The 17,768-nt window shown below is 31.9% G+C and overlaps 1 protein-coding gene across 1 annotated transcript; it reads right to left on the bottom strand.

Annotated features, from left to right (window-relative positions):
* Positions 1–559: 559 nt before the first annotated feature.
* On the bottom strand, positions 560–17,714 carry LOC125065186 (aminopeptidase N-like). The gene is made up of 13 exons (XM_047672678.1): positions 17,052–17,714; positions 13,902–14,075; positions 11,047–11,358; positions 8,689–8,878; positions 7,714–7,973; positions 7,331–7,523; positions 6,744–6,930; positions 5,261–5,358; positions 4,201–4,383; positions 3,803–3,981; positions 2,823–2,942; positions 1,590–1,683; positions 560–1,277 (listed from the first exon to the last, which is right to left on the bottom strand). The coding sequence occupies exons 1-13, from the start codon at positions 17,501–17,503 to the stop codon at positions 1,173–1,175; spliced, it is 2,547 nt and encodes an 848-aa protein (XP_047528634.1). The 5' UTR covers positions 17,504–17,714; the 3' UTR covers positions 560–1,172.
* Between the last annotated feature and the right edge of the window lie 54 nt (positions 17,715–17,768).

The raw sequence follows: 17,768 nt of genomic DNA, 5'->3' as shown, positions 1-17,768 counted from the left end.
AAATGTAATGTGTATATTATAAGACAATAAATTATTATAAACATAGTAATAAGAATAATTGTTTTATTTTAATAATAAAAATCAATACAAATCATTACAATTTGACTAGAAAATACAATTAATATATTATTTACAAATAATGTTATGACAAAGATCAATGAATTAAAAAAAAAAATCAATCATTCTAAATTAACAATTTGAATAATTTTAAATTCTATTTGTTTTGTAGATAATTTAATTAGCCTTAAATTGATGAGTTTTGATCGTCGTTTCATTGAATTTGATGACGTCGGCGCCACTTTGTATATGTAAAAGCATGCAAAGCCGTTGGCGCGGTGCCTCAAACCTTTCCGGTCGCGTTAGATTTGCCGTCCCATCGGATAATGAGAGTGCACCTGTGGTTGCACACACATTTGTGCACTAATATTTGTCCTGCGTAGTTGGCCTGTCCTCCCTTGGAATTGACCGAAATCATCACGATATTATCATATGTATAGGTAATATTTCATTATAAAATTTATTATATAATTACATACTTCATTTAATGTAACTATTTTTATCAAACATATTCAAGTACTTTAAAATTTTTGTAATAGGAATGTTATAAAGTTCATGAAAAACCATTATTTAACTCGATATATCATGAATTAATCGAATCGGGACCTCTCCCATAAAGAGGGCAGTGATATCAACACTTAAAAGAAAAAATTGATAGATAATAATACGAAAACAAATATTCCGTACAATTTATGTAGACTACATTTAATTAAATAATCATATATATTCTCGACTAAACCAGACACCGGATTAACACATCTCACTGCCATCCTCTATATGAAATACCCAATAATCTCTACACAGAATAAAACAAACTTTGTACATTTGGATCTTTTATGCTACGCAACGAATTTGAATGCGGTTTTCATCGATAAAAAAGGAAACAAAAGACATATTTTTTTTCTTTTTATGTTTGGTGTTCAATCTAAACATTGTATATAAACCCTTATTGTACCTGTTTGAAGCTGGGTTGGGTAGCAAATCAAACAAAATTGGTATGATTCATAAATCCAGCAGCCAAAATAGTCGAAATCAAACAATCACTAAATAAATAAATAAGGTTAAATGCTGTATGAACCTCCCAAAAAAGATTTACACTAAAATAAGGATACTTTTTATCTAAATGTAAAAGTTATAAGTATTCCTGTAACTAATACCAAGGAGGTTTTAAGCGAAACAGTTCCTTCATTAGTTGATTCTGGTGTTGAAGTTAATGGTATCTGTAAAATAATAAATAAACATTAATTATGCTAAATTTGATACTTTTTATCAGCACATAAACCAATTTAAATTTACATACTTCTAAACCCCTGCTACTACGTCGAATCCTGTCCCCAAAAATGTCTACGGGTGGTGGTGAACCCTTACCATCATATCGATCATTTTTAAATACGCCATTCAACACTGTCAATATGCCAAGTTAAAATATTCGTCTCAATCGAGGATCACAAATAAAAAATTGTAAATGTTTTTTTTTAGTTTAAATGAAAAGAAAAAGAATGATACAAGATACAATTCTGAGAATTTCTCACCTCGGTGGGTCTCACGGTCGTTGTCGACATCATGATCGGGAGAGGTCTTGGGCTACCTATTGGGATTCTGTAGAGAAATCTATTTTCTTCACGCCTTAAAAGTAAGAAACAAAACGTTAGTATTTTTAAAAAAATATTCTTCAGATTGCGAGCGGGTTCACACAGTTCAATTTTGGGTGATGGGTGACTTAATTAATAAAGGGTGATAAAAAATTTAAACTAAACACAAATAGAAAGACAGTAATCTTGTACTGAGAATGTTCTGATCTCAGTCGATTCAGTTTGCAGTCTAAAATTTTAATTCGTGTGAGCGACTTCAATAAAATGAATATTAAATTATGGGTTTAATTAATATTTTTTAACATTATATGCCGTATAACTGTGCCGATTGACTCAGGCAATATTAATTTGTCAACAACACGTAGGATGCAGAATATCCGAAGGAGTTGTCGATCACAGACTTCATTCATTTAGAGAGATGAGAAGAGATTTGAAGTATTGGCATGGCCGAGTAATGAGGTTGGAGGTTTTATATTTTATAATTCGTGACAATTATTAATACAATGATCGTGCTGCGTTTATTTATTAAAATTAAAAATTAAAATATACACAGCACGATCAGAGCCGTGAAGGCAAAGTGATCCAAAGTTGAAATCAGGGTGATAAATTTTAATGTGCTTTATTTGTTGAGATGCACCACTAATCAGCGGTGGGATAAACATCGTTAGAAAACCTAGATAAATAAATAAATAATAAATATTGGACAACATCACATACATTACTCTGATCTCAATGTAAGTAGCTAAAGCACTTGTGTTATGGAAAATCAGAAGTAACGACGGTACCACAAACACCCAGACCCAAGACAACAAGAAACTAACTGAACTTTTTCTACATCGACTCGGCCGGGAATCGAACCCGGGACCACGAAGTGGGGTACCCATAAAAACCGATGTACACACTACTCGACCACGGAGGTCGTCAAGTCTAGATGTCCTAGACATCTTACCTGAAGCACCACACACAATTGTGTGTGGTGTCGACATAGATATATGCAAGATATTCTTACACGCGTTACTTCCATTTATTTATTGTAAAGCAGTGTATGGAATGAATTCCAAAATTTTCCTAAGAAAATGGGACACATTTGATCAGCAGCAGGACATCAATATACCTTTATAAGTGAAACGTAATATGGATATGAATAATTCAAAAAAAATTAATGCATCTTACACTTTGTGTTCTGCGATTATTTTGTCTTCTATTTCAAATCTATTTAATTTAGTTCCTATATTATCTCTACCGTCTTGGACGACTGTGTAATAACAGGCTTCACGAAAATCTGGATTGAATCTGAAATTAATACAAAAATTATATTACTATTTGAAGAATTCATAACGATCCTAATATAAGATTACTTAAAAAATCTTAACTAGTAATCCTTTATGATGTCTGTGCAATCTTTTGTGATATGTTTAAGAATAAACAAGAAATTTTATATAAGATTCAGGAGTTTCTTAATACAGAGGTATTTAATTTCTCACTTCATGAGACCTGAGAGTTCGTAATGCTAAGTATTATTAAATTCTTTAGTTAGTTATATTATAAATCAAGGAATGCTCAATACGTTTTGGGGAGATTATGGGTATTGGGTTTGTAAATGCAATGAAACTTGTCGGACCGAGACGTGATTTCACGCGTCGCTTAAAGCGTAGACTTCCCAAACATTTCGAACATTCCTCGAGTAGTAACGTGAATGGAATCCAAACAATTCTCAATAATAACTAAACGAAGGAATATTTTGGAATTTATACAATTATTAGAATTTATACAGAACATAAAATTATCGCATGTCAATAATCTTAATTTAAAACGCATAAATAGCAAAGCGCTTCTACTGTTATATACACTAAAACATTATCTAAAATGTATGTGTTTATAGTTATAAAAATGACTCCTGATCTTTCTTTTCTTTTTTAAGTATAGTAGCAGTGCTGCTTTTAAGAGATCTACTAATTTTCCTATTTACAACTCCAACTAAAAATAATCAAAAGTATAAAGCTTGTGCCTTTGACTTTTTACATCGCTAGATTCGGCCTTAAATCATTGCGCTATTGACACTATACATAAAGTACAAAATATTTAAAGTAATACTATATTAACCTAACGAAATATTAAAAATTATATATATATATATAGTCCTGTATATTTACCTCATCTTAGCGTCTATATGATCTGCATAATATCTTCTCATTTCGTTAAGGCAAGGTCTATGTTTAATTTCGCAAGCAAATTCAACGATACTGCTTCTAAACAATCTCGTGTTTGGACGTTGTTCGATGTTTGCCATCAATCTTCTGTATATCAAGGATACTTTCTTTTGCATAAATTTCTGCAAGCATTAAACCCAAGTAATGATTTACGAATTGCTAGATATTTTAGTTAACAACTCTTTCTGTGAAAAGTTTTAAGAATTTAAAGTATTGAATTCACATAAAAACTGTTAGTCTCGTAATGAACCTCTTTTATCACAAATTAACATAAATTTCTTTTCATTTTTGTCATAAGCACTAAATTGTTCGTGTTGTATGTAAAAGATTAAGTTTTATACCTGCCATTCTTCATAGGTCATCTTAGTCATCTTAACGCCCTCTATCTTGAATAATTCGAAACCGGATATAGCAGATTCCCAGACTGCTAGACTTAGTTCTTTATTAAGGTAATCTAAAACTTCTATAGCGATATCTTCACGTACGTCTCCAGCGGCGTAGAGTGCAAAAATATCATTGACAATCTGTATAATAAATTATAAATGTTAATAATAATTTTCATATAACTTATGTTGAATAGAGCCGAGATGGCCCAGTGGTTAGGACGCGTGCATCTTAACCGATAATTGCGGGTTCAAACACAGGCAGGCACCACTGAATTTTCATGTGCTTAATTTGTGTTTATAACTCATCTCGTGCTCGGTGGTGAAGGAAAACATCGTGAGGAAATCTGCATGTATCTAATTGCAACGAAATTCTGCCACATCTCTATTCCTGCAACCGGCATTGGAGCAGCGTGGTGGATGCTCCAAACCTTCTCCTCATAGGGAGAGGAGGCCTTTAGCCCAGCAGTGGAAAAATTTACAGGCTGCTAATGCTAATCATTATGTTGAATACTTTAACTAAATAAAATGTATACGTTAACCAATTAAAAGTAAGTAAAATTATAAATAGGTAAATTCTTAAAAGGATCACTTAGTTTTGTTCTAAGCTAACAAGAATAAGATGAGATAAGAAAAAGTACACAGAAAGTATTTAACGGCAATTAAAAGAAAATTTAATTAAAATTTTGGGCAGTTAAATAACGGAGTATTAAAAGAAAAAAAACTTAAACAATATTTTAGTTATTTACTACATATATGTTTAAATTTAAATATTTCGAATGAAAGATTCGATCCTGAGCCTTTGAAAATACATAGTTCCTCGTCAAAATAGTATTCCCTACTAATTTAATTTAAAAAATGAAATTATATTAGTCGAATAAAAGCGGTTAAGGTTAAAACACACTCCTGGGATATAATATGTTATTTTGTCAAACGTAAAATGTTAAATAATATAGGGATACTAGGAAATGATTTATATTAAATAAAAACCTACTTATTAAGTAACATCTCAACGTACCTGTGCTCTATTTAATTCATCGATAGCTGCGTGATTTTCTTTCAGAGTTTTCGCAATCAGTCTCCACGTTTCATCGTCGTAATTTACTCGATAATATCCTTTAAAATATTTAAATCGTTATACTGCAGCATGACACTCAGATTTATTTTATTATTATATACTTAATTCTATTAGTTAACTAATATATTATTGGAATAAAAATAAAAATCGTGATCATCAATGACGTGCTTTTTTTTAACTTTTAATTCAATATTCAAAATATAGGCAATGAAATTGTATTCGGTCTTTCCATACAACTTAAATTAATTAGAACAATATAAACCATAAGGCAGTGTTTACAAAACAGTCGAGGTGTGGAAAGATGTGTTGCAGATCTATCGATATTTTGACTATCGATAGTTGGCCTCGAAAACTATTTAGGACATGGATAGTACTATTGATAGTATTGTTTTGACCAATACTATCGATACTATCGATAGTATCGATAGGTCTCCGTGAGCAATACTATTGAAGTACCAGCGATACTTCTGATACTATCGATAGTATCGATAGTTTTGGACTATCGATAGTTAGTGAATGAATTTTGAGAAAAGGATAATGACGAAGTAAAAGTTTTCGATAATCCATGTTATTATGTAAATTTGTCGTATGTAATTATGTAAATTTTACACTTTTATATTGTCGTTACCTGGCTTACTAAATAATTTATCTTGAGAAAGTAATACTATCGATAAATAAATGGCTATCGATAATACAAAACTATCAATACTATCGATAGCGTCAATAGTATCGGTCATGGGGAGCTATCGATAGTATATACATACATACACGTGACAATACTATCGATACTATCACTAACACCTTAACTGTCGATAGACTATCGATTGTCTATCGACAGTGAACTATCGTTAAGCAACACTAGTGGGAAGTCGTGAGCGGCTCGGCGTGGGCGCGACTAAAATAGCCCGCTTATTGCGGCGCGCGCGGCCGCGGGCAAGGGCGCGCGCGCCGCCGGCTCTCAAGGTCACACACGCGGTGTCGCACAGCCTTAAGCTGAAGTCAGGCTATGACGACAAGCAGATGAAGATGATATCTATATTTGTGTTTCGAATATATTTTTCACTTCGATATTCGAAAATCAACAAAGCAAGATATAGATTAAATTTAAAATTTAAAATGGGTCAGTTGATGTTTGTATGATTTTTGTATTGATATTTGTGTGCATAATAATGATTTCTTAAAAAAAAATGCATAGTCTTCAAAAATTATTATTTACGTTGTTATTACTTGAATACGGGATAAAAATAAATATGTTCTAGAAATAGAAGCCATTCGTTAGATGCATAATGGAAGTATGACTCAACGGGATTGCTGTAACGAATTCAGTCAGTCGTGTGACCTAATTTTAGGTATTCTTCAAATGTGGTCTGTTGACGTGGCAAAGACCTTAATTTGTAAATGATATAAATTGAAAATAGCAAACCTGAAGCGTTTCTATTCAGAATGATCCAACCACCATTGAGATTTTCTCCAAACGTGTAAGTCTGCATACCGATGGTGAACCTCGGTTGGAAGCAGTTGTAACAGTTCTGATTGTTCTGAACGATGTATGAGATAGGGATCAGATAGTTTGAGTCGAATCTGTATTCTTCGGTGAAGCTGAATTTTCTCTAGAAAAAAATATCAAAATCGGTTTAACGGTTGTTGCGTTCGATACTATTATCGATTTGAACAATTTTGTTATTAAGTGCATTTTCGACCATTAAATCTTATAAAAACAGATAAGAATTCTTAATAGCTATTAAAAAAGTGATATGCTTTAATATTATTCCGTACTAAAATCCCAATATTTTTATATATAAATATTTTATATTAAATAGCATTTGGTTTGAAACTGTTGCCCTTGTTAACTTAAAAGTGAAATAACATTCAATTTTATTGTTTTTATAGTAATGAATATTTATAATTTAATTTAATATGATGGCTGCCTGTAAGCTATGCTAGAATTCAGTCCATTATAAGACATATAACTTATTCTTACACCTAAAATGGATGTAGCATTCAGATTACCTGCTTCAGCTGTATAGCATTTGGTGTTCGATCTCTCAATACTTGTACATTTATAACAGGATATCCAGCCTGATGGAACCAGGAATTGAGGACTCTTGAAGCTGTAGACCCGTTAAAGAACTGATGCAGACATTCTACAGTGTTACGGTCGAGATTTATCATGAAATCAGCTAGAGATATGTACTGTCCTCTCCTGAAATATTGACAATTATCAGCAACAATTGATAAGGAAAAATTGTAAGAAATCGTTCTTAACATGGTTTTCCAAACAATTCGTTTGACAATTTAGCTTGCAATTAAAAAAAATGAAAATAAAAATATTTATCTACCGTCAGTAAATGAAGATTTACTTAAAACTAACTGGTTATTTTTATATCTCTTACCTGCTATTTATGTATTTAACTAAAGCCTGGTGATATTTTTCTGAACCCAACCAATTTTCAACCATCCAAAGTAACGAAGCCGTTTTCATAGTCACTAGCTCTTTGTACCTCGATGGTATTTCTATTGCCATTGTCCGATTGAAAGTTGCTAAAGCTGGCGTTGTATGATGCCAATCGACTGCCATTGCTTTGTGTTTCATTTGCAAGCCATAATTTTCAATTGTTCGTCTTCGTCCTATTGACATATCGCCGTGGTTGTACTGTTATATAGATAAAACTGATTTCAACAACCATCGTGCAAATTTGTACAAATTTGGGATTTTAGAAGATGTTCAACATTTATTAATGGAGTGTGCCCAGAGTGAACAAAATAAAAAGGCATTAATGAATAAACTGAAATTAAATTATGAAGGATATGGTTCAAAGCAACACATCCTTTTCTGCATCGGGAGAGACTACTTATAACTTTGTATCAAGCAACTTAAGATAAATAGGCATTTTCATTAGTATAAGACTGGCAAATTGTTTGTAAATTAAAGCCCTTAAATAATTTAAAGAATAAAAAAAAACAACTATCGTGTGTTTACCTATTATATTATGTAAGAAATCGAGTTTTATAATAATATTCCCAGCCGCATTAGCAGTTTTAAAAAAATGATTAAAACAAATAAATCATATAACTTTGCTTAGTACATATTTCTCTAAGTATCTCATAGAAACATTGGAAATTCTAAACTGGCTGAATTTGCACTCAGCCGAATAAGCTGAGCACACAAATTGGGTGACAGTATTAAGTTCAATATCAAGTTTCTTTTTTCATACAATTCGAATGCACCATTTATACAATAATCAAAAGATGTGAATTGATTAGTGTATAATAAAATTTTACAAGGAAACATAAGTCAGACGTATAGACTCTGATATAATTTCGTACCTTGACCTACTTAAAACCAAACAAGCGTATCATTTGAATACCTGCGACAATAAATAATGAGCCATATAAGTTGCGACGCCCTCTTTGAACCATTCTTCTCTCCATCTAGTGCGCTGCGATTCCCCGGGATTGCCGAGCCAAATCCGACTCAGTTGCTGAGCAAGCTCGAACATCATACGCTCTATTTGCTTTATACTCGTGTACTCGTATATATTAGCCAATTTATTGTCACTGCAATTGTGAACTTAATGAATATGAGATATTTTAAAAATTTCGATATAAATTATTTTCTAAAACTAAAATCATATATTATACTCTGAGTTTCTTTCGCCGGTTGTTCTGAAGTGAGGGTATTTTCTTTTCCGAATCGGTGGTAGTGTTTAATTTGACAATCAATAAGTAATAATTTGACGACCTCCGAGGTCGAGTAGTGTGTACACCGGTTTTCATGGGTACGCCACTCCGAGGTCCCGGGTTCGATTCCCGGCCGAGTCGATGTAGAAAAAGTTCATTAGTTTTCTACGTTGTCTTGGGTCTGGGTGTTTGTGGTACCGTCGTTACTTCTGATTTCCATAACACAAGTGCTTTAGCTACTTACATTGGGATCAGAGTAATGTATGTGATGTTGTCCAATATTTATTTATAAAAAAAAAAATAAGTAAGTGTAATACTTCTATATTAAGTATTGATTTGATTTGATTCATAACAATTTTGTGATAAATTTGAATATGTGTCTAGAATGTCGTTCCAACGGTAAGTTTAGTTAAAACAACAGTCTTTTTCGTGATGATCAGACGTGAACGAATTCATACAAGACGATGATAAAAGTGATTATGATTTATCAATTAAATCCGACTTCACTTATATCATACGAAGTGTAGTTCAAAAATATTTTTTTATGATATCATTAGGCGGACGAGCAAATGGGCCACCTGATGGCAAATGGCCACCTCCACCCATAGACATTGGCGATGTAAGAAATATTAACCATTCCTTACATCATCAATGCGCCAATAACCTTGGGAACTAAGATGTTATGTCCCCTGTGTTGCACTGGCTCACTCACCCTTCAAACCGGAACACAATATTACTGAGTACTGCTGTTTGGCGGTAGAATATCTGATGAGTGGGTGGTACCTACCCAGACGAGCTTGCACAAAGGCTTACCACCATGTAGGTAGTAATGTGTAAGATTTAAAAAGCTTACTAAAAATATTTGTATTAATACGCAATGTGTAATGCTAGCATTGTGCACCTGTTTTATATGAATACATTTTTCATTGTAGTTTTTAATAATAAACACTTTTCGTACTCGTAAACGAATTCATGGGCAACAAAGCTTCGTATATATTCATTAATCAGCGTATTAAAAAATATACGAGTTTAAAGAAAGAATATTTAAGCGCTTTAGAATGCAATCCGTTTTCGTAGAAACTGATTTGATTTCAAGAATATGAAATTCATGATTTTTTCACAATCGTCTTAATTTGAAACGAATAAAATTGGGAAGTGAGCTACTTATAAAATAATAATATAAATTTATTTGTTTTTTTTTTAAACACACATTGTTTTTTGCTAGTAGATTTATTATGCAAATTGCTTAAGTAATTCACTTAGACGTGACAGAAAAAAACACTTCTCATATATCGTTCTAGATCATAATCTATTCCAGGACAGGCATTTTAAAGCATCCTCACAATATCTTTCTTCAGCCGAGTACGAAATACTTTTTATATTATTTAATATTAGTAAGCACGCTGGCAAACAGACCACTTTATGATAAGCAGTCACCACTACATACACATTATCAGTATAAAAATTATTCAAACTCGAATTTCTTTATTAAATATAGAAGCATTACACTTACTTATTGATAGTCAAATTAAACACTACCACCGGTTCAGAAAAGAAAATACCCTGACCTGAGAAGAACCGGCGAAAGAAACTCAGTGGGTCCTTTTTTGTCAATTTTATTATTTACATACATTGAATATGAATAGTGATAAATTAACCATCCTTTACATAGTCAATACGCCACCAACCATATATACTAAGATGTTATATCTCTTTAGGCTGTAGTTACACTGGTCACTCACCCTTTAAACCGGAACATACTAATAGAGAGAATAGTTGGTACCAACATTCAAAACCCTACCAAATAAAAATAAATAATAATAAATATTTAAGTACATGATTAAAACCTCATTGGTGCTTTGCCCTAACTTAAAACCGCAATAAGATCCAAGTATTCTATCCTTCGGTACATTTAACACTGAGTATTGATAACATAAAAATTGACGCAATACACTCTATTTGCCTCTGTCTTACACAGTAAGTTTAAAAAGGACAGAACATGAATTTCTAAAGTATGTAGTAATGCTGTTTGATGTTGCACTCACCCAATGGTAAGTAGATTCCAGCTTGCGATTTCATATCCATTAAGTATGGTTGGAACAGCAACTATATTTATTGGTCCGTATACAAGAGGCCGATCAATCAATGCATATTCATGAATCAAATTGATAAGTGTTTCTCCAAAATCCAATATAAATGTATAGTGCTTGAGATGAGACACTGGCGCCCAAACAACTAATGTGTCGTTTTTGACGGATATCTCTCGGCTACCAAAGTTTGAATGGTGAAATCCTATTTGATGGAGGCCGGCTTGCGGCGACGGTATGTACTCAATGATTGAGTAGCTGTCTTTTGAACTGAAAAATAATAACATTTGTTTTATTAAACATTACAAATAAATTGTACTTAAAATATAACAATTTTGTTCTAATAATTTATTTATAAAAAAAAACCACCCACCAACATAAATTACATTAACATTACATTAACCTTTATATATTACACCAGCCTGTAAATTTTCCACTGCTGGGATGAGGCCTCCTCTCTCTTTGAGGAGAAGGCTTGGAGCATATTCCACCACGCTGCTTCAATGCGGGTTGGTGGAATACACATGTGGCAGAATTTCGTTGAAAGTAGACACATGTAGGTTTCCTCACGATGTTTTCCTTCAACGTCGAGCACGAGATGAATTATAAACACAAATTAAGCACATGAAAATTCACAGGTGCTTGCCTGCCGAACACTACAATACTTAATATTGTTATGGTTTGGTGAGTGAGCCAGTGTAACTGCAGGCACAAGAGACGTAACATCTTATCTCCGAAGATTGATGTACATTGGTGTGATGTAAGAAATGGTTAATATTTCTTACACTGCCAAGTCTAGAGACGGTGGTCACCACTTACCATAAGGTAGCCTATTTGCCTGTCCGACTACCTATTACATAACAAAAATATGTTTCGCCGGATTTGAACCCGTAATCATCGCTTAAGATTCACGTGTTTTACCTTTTTATATTTTAATTGGTTAATTGAATTAAAAATACCGACGTTAGCTTACGTTATTTTAATTGAATGCAATATAGTACTATAAAATTTCTCTTCGTATACTAAAATGGTAATGGCTCTTGGAAATAGAAAATATCGCCAGCTTTCTGATATAATTGACTCTGTACATTAACAGTTATGGACGACGTGTTAGCGGCTTTAAATTAATCAAGAGAGTTATTAAATAAAAGACGAGAGGAAATAAATGAATCAATCGTTTGATTTAAGGTTATAAATTTGTTAGTATTTGTCAATGCTCCCTTCAATCATAGCATCTATCAAGGTACCTTGTAGTCTTAGACTTTGGTAATAAGAATTATAGATAGAACTGTTCCTTCCTTTTTTTAATTTAATTTCGATTCAACAATAAAATTAAAATCAATAAATTTATAACGTTAAATAAGACATATATATATACACTATAATTTAGACGATAATCAACCTTAACGATGGCATTCATTCATACAATATGAATAAAAATTGACTTGTCTACGATTTCATCGGGAGAGTCTTCATAAATATTATTAATTAAGTTTAATTTAAATAACGAATATTATAACGTTGAGATAGTTGATATAATGTCTGCATTTCAAAGTTTCTAAGCTATGCTAATTCAACTTGATGTCCTTTTATAAACCAAACGTAAGATATAGGCAGCAATATTTTTTTATATTTCTGAAATTACAATAGAAACTGTACAGAATATATTCAGATTATTTAAATTTGTATATTACACAAATTTTAAATAAAAGCTTTTATTATCAACGAAAGAAACGACTTAAATCAAACGACCGGTAACACAGTCGAAGTGCCTTTTAAAATTTATTATAATATGCAGTTAACTTATCATATGCATGTATTACAATAAATTTATTAATATTATAAATACAAAAAAAACACAGTCTCCAAAATTTTTCCAAATACACATTTCATATGAAACCTAATAATGTAATAATATTTTTATTCGACCACACTGGAGCTAACTAACAATCACCGAAATCTATTTATCAAACTAATACCCGAACATACATGCATACATATATGGTACATTAACTAAGAACCTTCTTCTTTGAAGTCGGTTTATAAACGCTGTCGAACGGGTTGAGCCCTCAATTCTTGCCGTATAGGGCAAACGATCGCAATTGTGGAAACTGTGTCACTCATTGTGGTTTCAACTCGTTATAGACCCACAGATCTATACTCAGCTCCCGAGCTTAATATAGAGGCTATAGAAAAACTGATTACGTCCTTAAGAAAACAACATTTATTCTATTGAGAATTTACACTATAGAAAAGTATTTTTGATGATTGTACAATTTGAACAGCTGACCTAAATATATAGGAAGGCTTGTAATAAATATAATATAACTATTTGATCTCTAACATTAATTGCAAATAATTGCTTTAAAATATATTATATTGTTAAATACAAATTAATGGGCACAGCGACCAGTTAAAGACGACGAAGACGCTATAGAAGCTGATGTGTTGCAACGCCATCTAGCGGCAAGTTATACCATAGTGTATTTGATATAGTAAAATTGTATAATAAATACCAATTAGATAGATGTCCTGAAGATTGCCCCCTACATACAAACAAACAAATTTTACCTCGTCATAATATTAGTACAGAAAATTAATGGTAATCGGTGGAATGATAAAGAAGTTGGTGTGCTGCATGCAGCGACTTACCAGAAAATTACCGTAATGACAACGTACGTTCAAGCAAATATTATAGCAATATCCATTTTATATATAAAATACAATAGATAAGAGGTAATCAATTAAATTATTGTTTATAGGTGGAAAGTGTGCCATAAATCTTATTATAATTGTGTTTTTCTTTTACTTACTTATGTTGCTTGAACTCCTTGGCGATGACCAAACTAGTGTTACAATGCTGTAGTCCTGGATGTGGCGTTGCGACGTACACTTTGAATTTGAAGACTGCTTCGAATTGTGGATTGTCGAAACATGGGAAGAAGTATTTTGCTTTGTTAGGTGATAGACGGGTCGTGTAGAGGTATCTAAAATAGATGAAAATAAGGTTATTTTTAAGGATTACTATACAATTAGAATCTCCTCATTTTTAGGGTATAATCTGGAAGTTACCGCCCCTTTTGATGCAAGTTTTCCTATTTTAGGCGTCAGAATTTTACACAGTGTATTACTGAGCTTTACAAATAAAGATTTATTCAAGAACGGTCCAAGAGTTGTTCAAAGATTGAAAATCAGGTTGAGAAAAAGACAATAATTTGGATTAAATGTACCAAATAAACGACACACACACACAAACGGAACACATGTATATTTACTACAGTGTTATTTAGCCCAATTACTACCCACGCTCTAGGAACATACACTTCATTTGCAATTTTATTGTTTACCATATTTAGATAATACCTATGAGTCTTTGTATTTAACTGCCTCGTTAGTAGAGTGGCTAGCTTATACGATCCGGCAGCCTCTCCAATCCGTGTCGAGGAACGCCATTGCAGTGGTTTAGTGAGTAAGAATCCCACATAACCCGATTTCCCCCTGAGGCTAGGTAACTTTCTGAATATTTTCATTTCGTTAAAAAAAAAACGAGTTATAAGACTACAGATGTTCAGGTTCAAGCCCAGGAACTCATAAATATAAAGCTATATAAAAATTTCATTAGTAGCTCGGAGCCTGGCAGGTGAAATCATGTACACTTTACATGTATCTACAGTCCCGTGGCACAAAAAATATTTAAAGTTATCCTGAGCTTCCCTTCGTATCGAACCTGCTGTCTCATCGGATTAGAAGGAAGGAATAAGAAAATAACTTACCTGTACCTAAGTACAATTATGCTCACGATTGTACTCTATAATACGTCCTGCACAGTTCGCTAATTTCCCTTAAGCACTGCCGTCAGATCCAAAAATGGTCAGGGGGACATCATCATCATCGTTTAGCTTAATTACTGCCCACGCTCTTGGAAATAATCTTACATAAAGATCTTTAGTAATTTTATTGAATATTATATTCAGATAATACTTACTTACGACTTTTTGTATTTAATAATCATTATTATGGTTACGGGTTAGTTAAAGTAAAATAAATTGCCTATTAAAAATCAACCCAGATTTGCGTTCGTTTACTCAGTGGATGGTAATTACTTTGGTACCATTGAATAAACAGTTATTCTGTCGGTAATATTTAGTGTGTGAATTATGATTTCCAGCCACTAAAATAACTACTTAAGGTTTATTATGTGTACTAGTCTATGATTTTACATAAAAAAAATATATTTATATATAGAAAAGTCTAAACGGCAGTCCCGTATTATTTCTTATTCCTTATTCAAAATAGTGTCAAAACTTTTTTTTTTTAATTATAATATCTAGGATACTAACACTTTAGTTCAAACTTATTAACAAATACATGTAGTTTTTAGCTTACTTAACACTGTTCAACTGTTCCACTAGATGTTTAAAAAAACGGTACCGTTTTAAACTATGTTACTGAATAAGCGATAAATCCTTAATATGTACAGATACTTTAATTTAAAAAAAATATATATTGGTTTTTATCGCCATGCTAATTTGACATAAAATAACATAATTAGTATAAAAAAATGTGTGGGTTTGACTTCTATTTGAATATAGTATGAAATTAATACGTCCTAGTTTTTCTACTTACCCTATACATCATTTTAACATATCGACTGAATATTTATTTCTATCTACTGTACTATACATATTTTTATTTGTATATAATGTATATAATACTCTATGTATGTATGCTATTAAGTATATTGATTGTTTCACGTCTATCGCTAATGTATGACCTAATCAGTGTTTATTTATTCCATACTAGTCTCCGCTCGCAGTTTCTTCTACGTGTGCAGGGGCAGGATTTTAAGTACTCATCAAACATATGCTCCGTGGGGGCAAGATTTTAAGTACTCATGTCATTATGTTGTAAGAAAAAATAGTTGAATAAAAAAAAAACTGTTCATAAATAATATTATAAATTTTGGTGTTTAACCTAGTAATTAAATACATATAAACGCAGCCTTCTGTAAATTATAATTTATTCAAACAAAACCTTGATTTATATTGTATAAGGTAAGTCTTCCGCGTGGGAACCATTCCTAGAACAGATATCGTATGAATAAAATCGCAAATTTCCATTAAAAGACGTCAATATTTTTAGTGGGTGCTTTATGATAAACTAATACTGCTGTTGTATAGAAAAAATAGTATTATTATTAAAGTTTAGCAGGCATAGGATTAAATTTTAACTAATATTGTTATTGTGAATTTAAGTTTGTTACTTAGCGGCTTATTATTTATTATTTTCTAGATAAAACTTCAAACTGTTTGTTTAAACTTAAATACATCTTACAACCTAATATTAGTTTAATAAATAATAATAAAAAAACAATATATGGAATTTTAGACATATACTATTTAACAAAAAATAAAGTAGAAGTTATATACTAACTTAAAAAAATAAAAGATAAATAAAAATCTAAATTTACGAACCTTTAAAATATATATTTTTTCCAGATATATAACTCGTGGCCATTAATTACCATTTACGCAGGAGAAGCAAAGCTATCCATGTATGCTTACGACATTTTGGTAATAAAAAATAAACCACTTATATTTATGTAACAAAAAATGTACGCGTACTGAATATTTTTCATTTTTTTCCATATGGAATGGAATGGATGGAATAGCCTGACACCTGAAGTAGGCGATGACGATGGTGGAAACCAGTGAACTATAAATTTCAATCATATAACACAACCAATTCCCTAATCGCTTTTTATCCCATACAATAGAACGAGACAGCAATATTGAGCGAAAAGCAAAAGGTTTGGTAAAAGTCGAATTCGAAAACTCAGTAATATATTTTTTTTAATTCTCTTCACAGAAATTCGATATGAAAGCAATAACGATTCTGAACGCAATTTCTATTAATATTAGGTATGTCTTTCAAAACTTTATATGGCTAATTATTTTACTCACTTTGACTTCCCATCTTCTTCATATTCCACTAGGAAAATTCCTTGGTTATCGAAACTCACTTGTTTGGTAAAGGATATCTTCACAAAATATTGAGTCCGAGCCAAACTATATTGTTTAAGTGGTTCCCTTAAATATATAAACAATTTGCCTCTTCTATTATCAAATTCGTAAGGCCGGTATTGGTTTATTAAATTTACATTTTTATCTAAAACTTGTATGGAATCACCTTTTATTTCCAAATCTCTAGCGTCTAATTCTATAACATTTACGTTTGGGGCATTCGCTATAATTGTAATCACTATATCACAATCGTAATAAGAATTACCATCTTTATATATATGAGGAACTAGAGTCAGTTCATATTGCACTGGATACACTGTGTAATTAAGGCACTCTTCCTCTAAAACATACGCTGACGACGATGCAAATAAAATTAAAAAGTAAATAAACATTTTAATTTTTAAACTGCCTATTTTTAATTTTAAAATTTCGAATGTGTAGTTTATAATCTGTCAAAAACAGCTAATACTTATTTTTTTATTCACATATTATTAGAATTTTTTTTCGATTAGAACGCGTTCGAAATTTGAAATGATATTACCGCCAAAATGTAGGACGTTAGATACGTCCAACTCCGACGCGAACTTGAATGAGTTTTGAGTGCGAACGCGGCGTAGTCTTGGCGCCGGCTGCTAACTCCATTTCGGTTTGAGCCGT

Source organism: Vanessa atalanta, chromosome 7 (assembly GCF_905147765.1).
Source record: "Vanessa atalanta chromosome 7, ilVanAtal1.2, whole genome shotgun sequence".
Classification (NCBI taxonomy): domain Eukaryota; kingdom Metazoa; phylum Arthropoda; class Insecta; order Lepidoptera; family Nymphalidae; genus Vanessa; species Vanessa atalanta.
The sequence above is the reverse complement of the archived record's forward strand: the minus strand, read 5'-3'. Positions and strand labels throughout refer to the sequence as shown.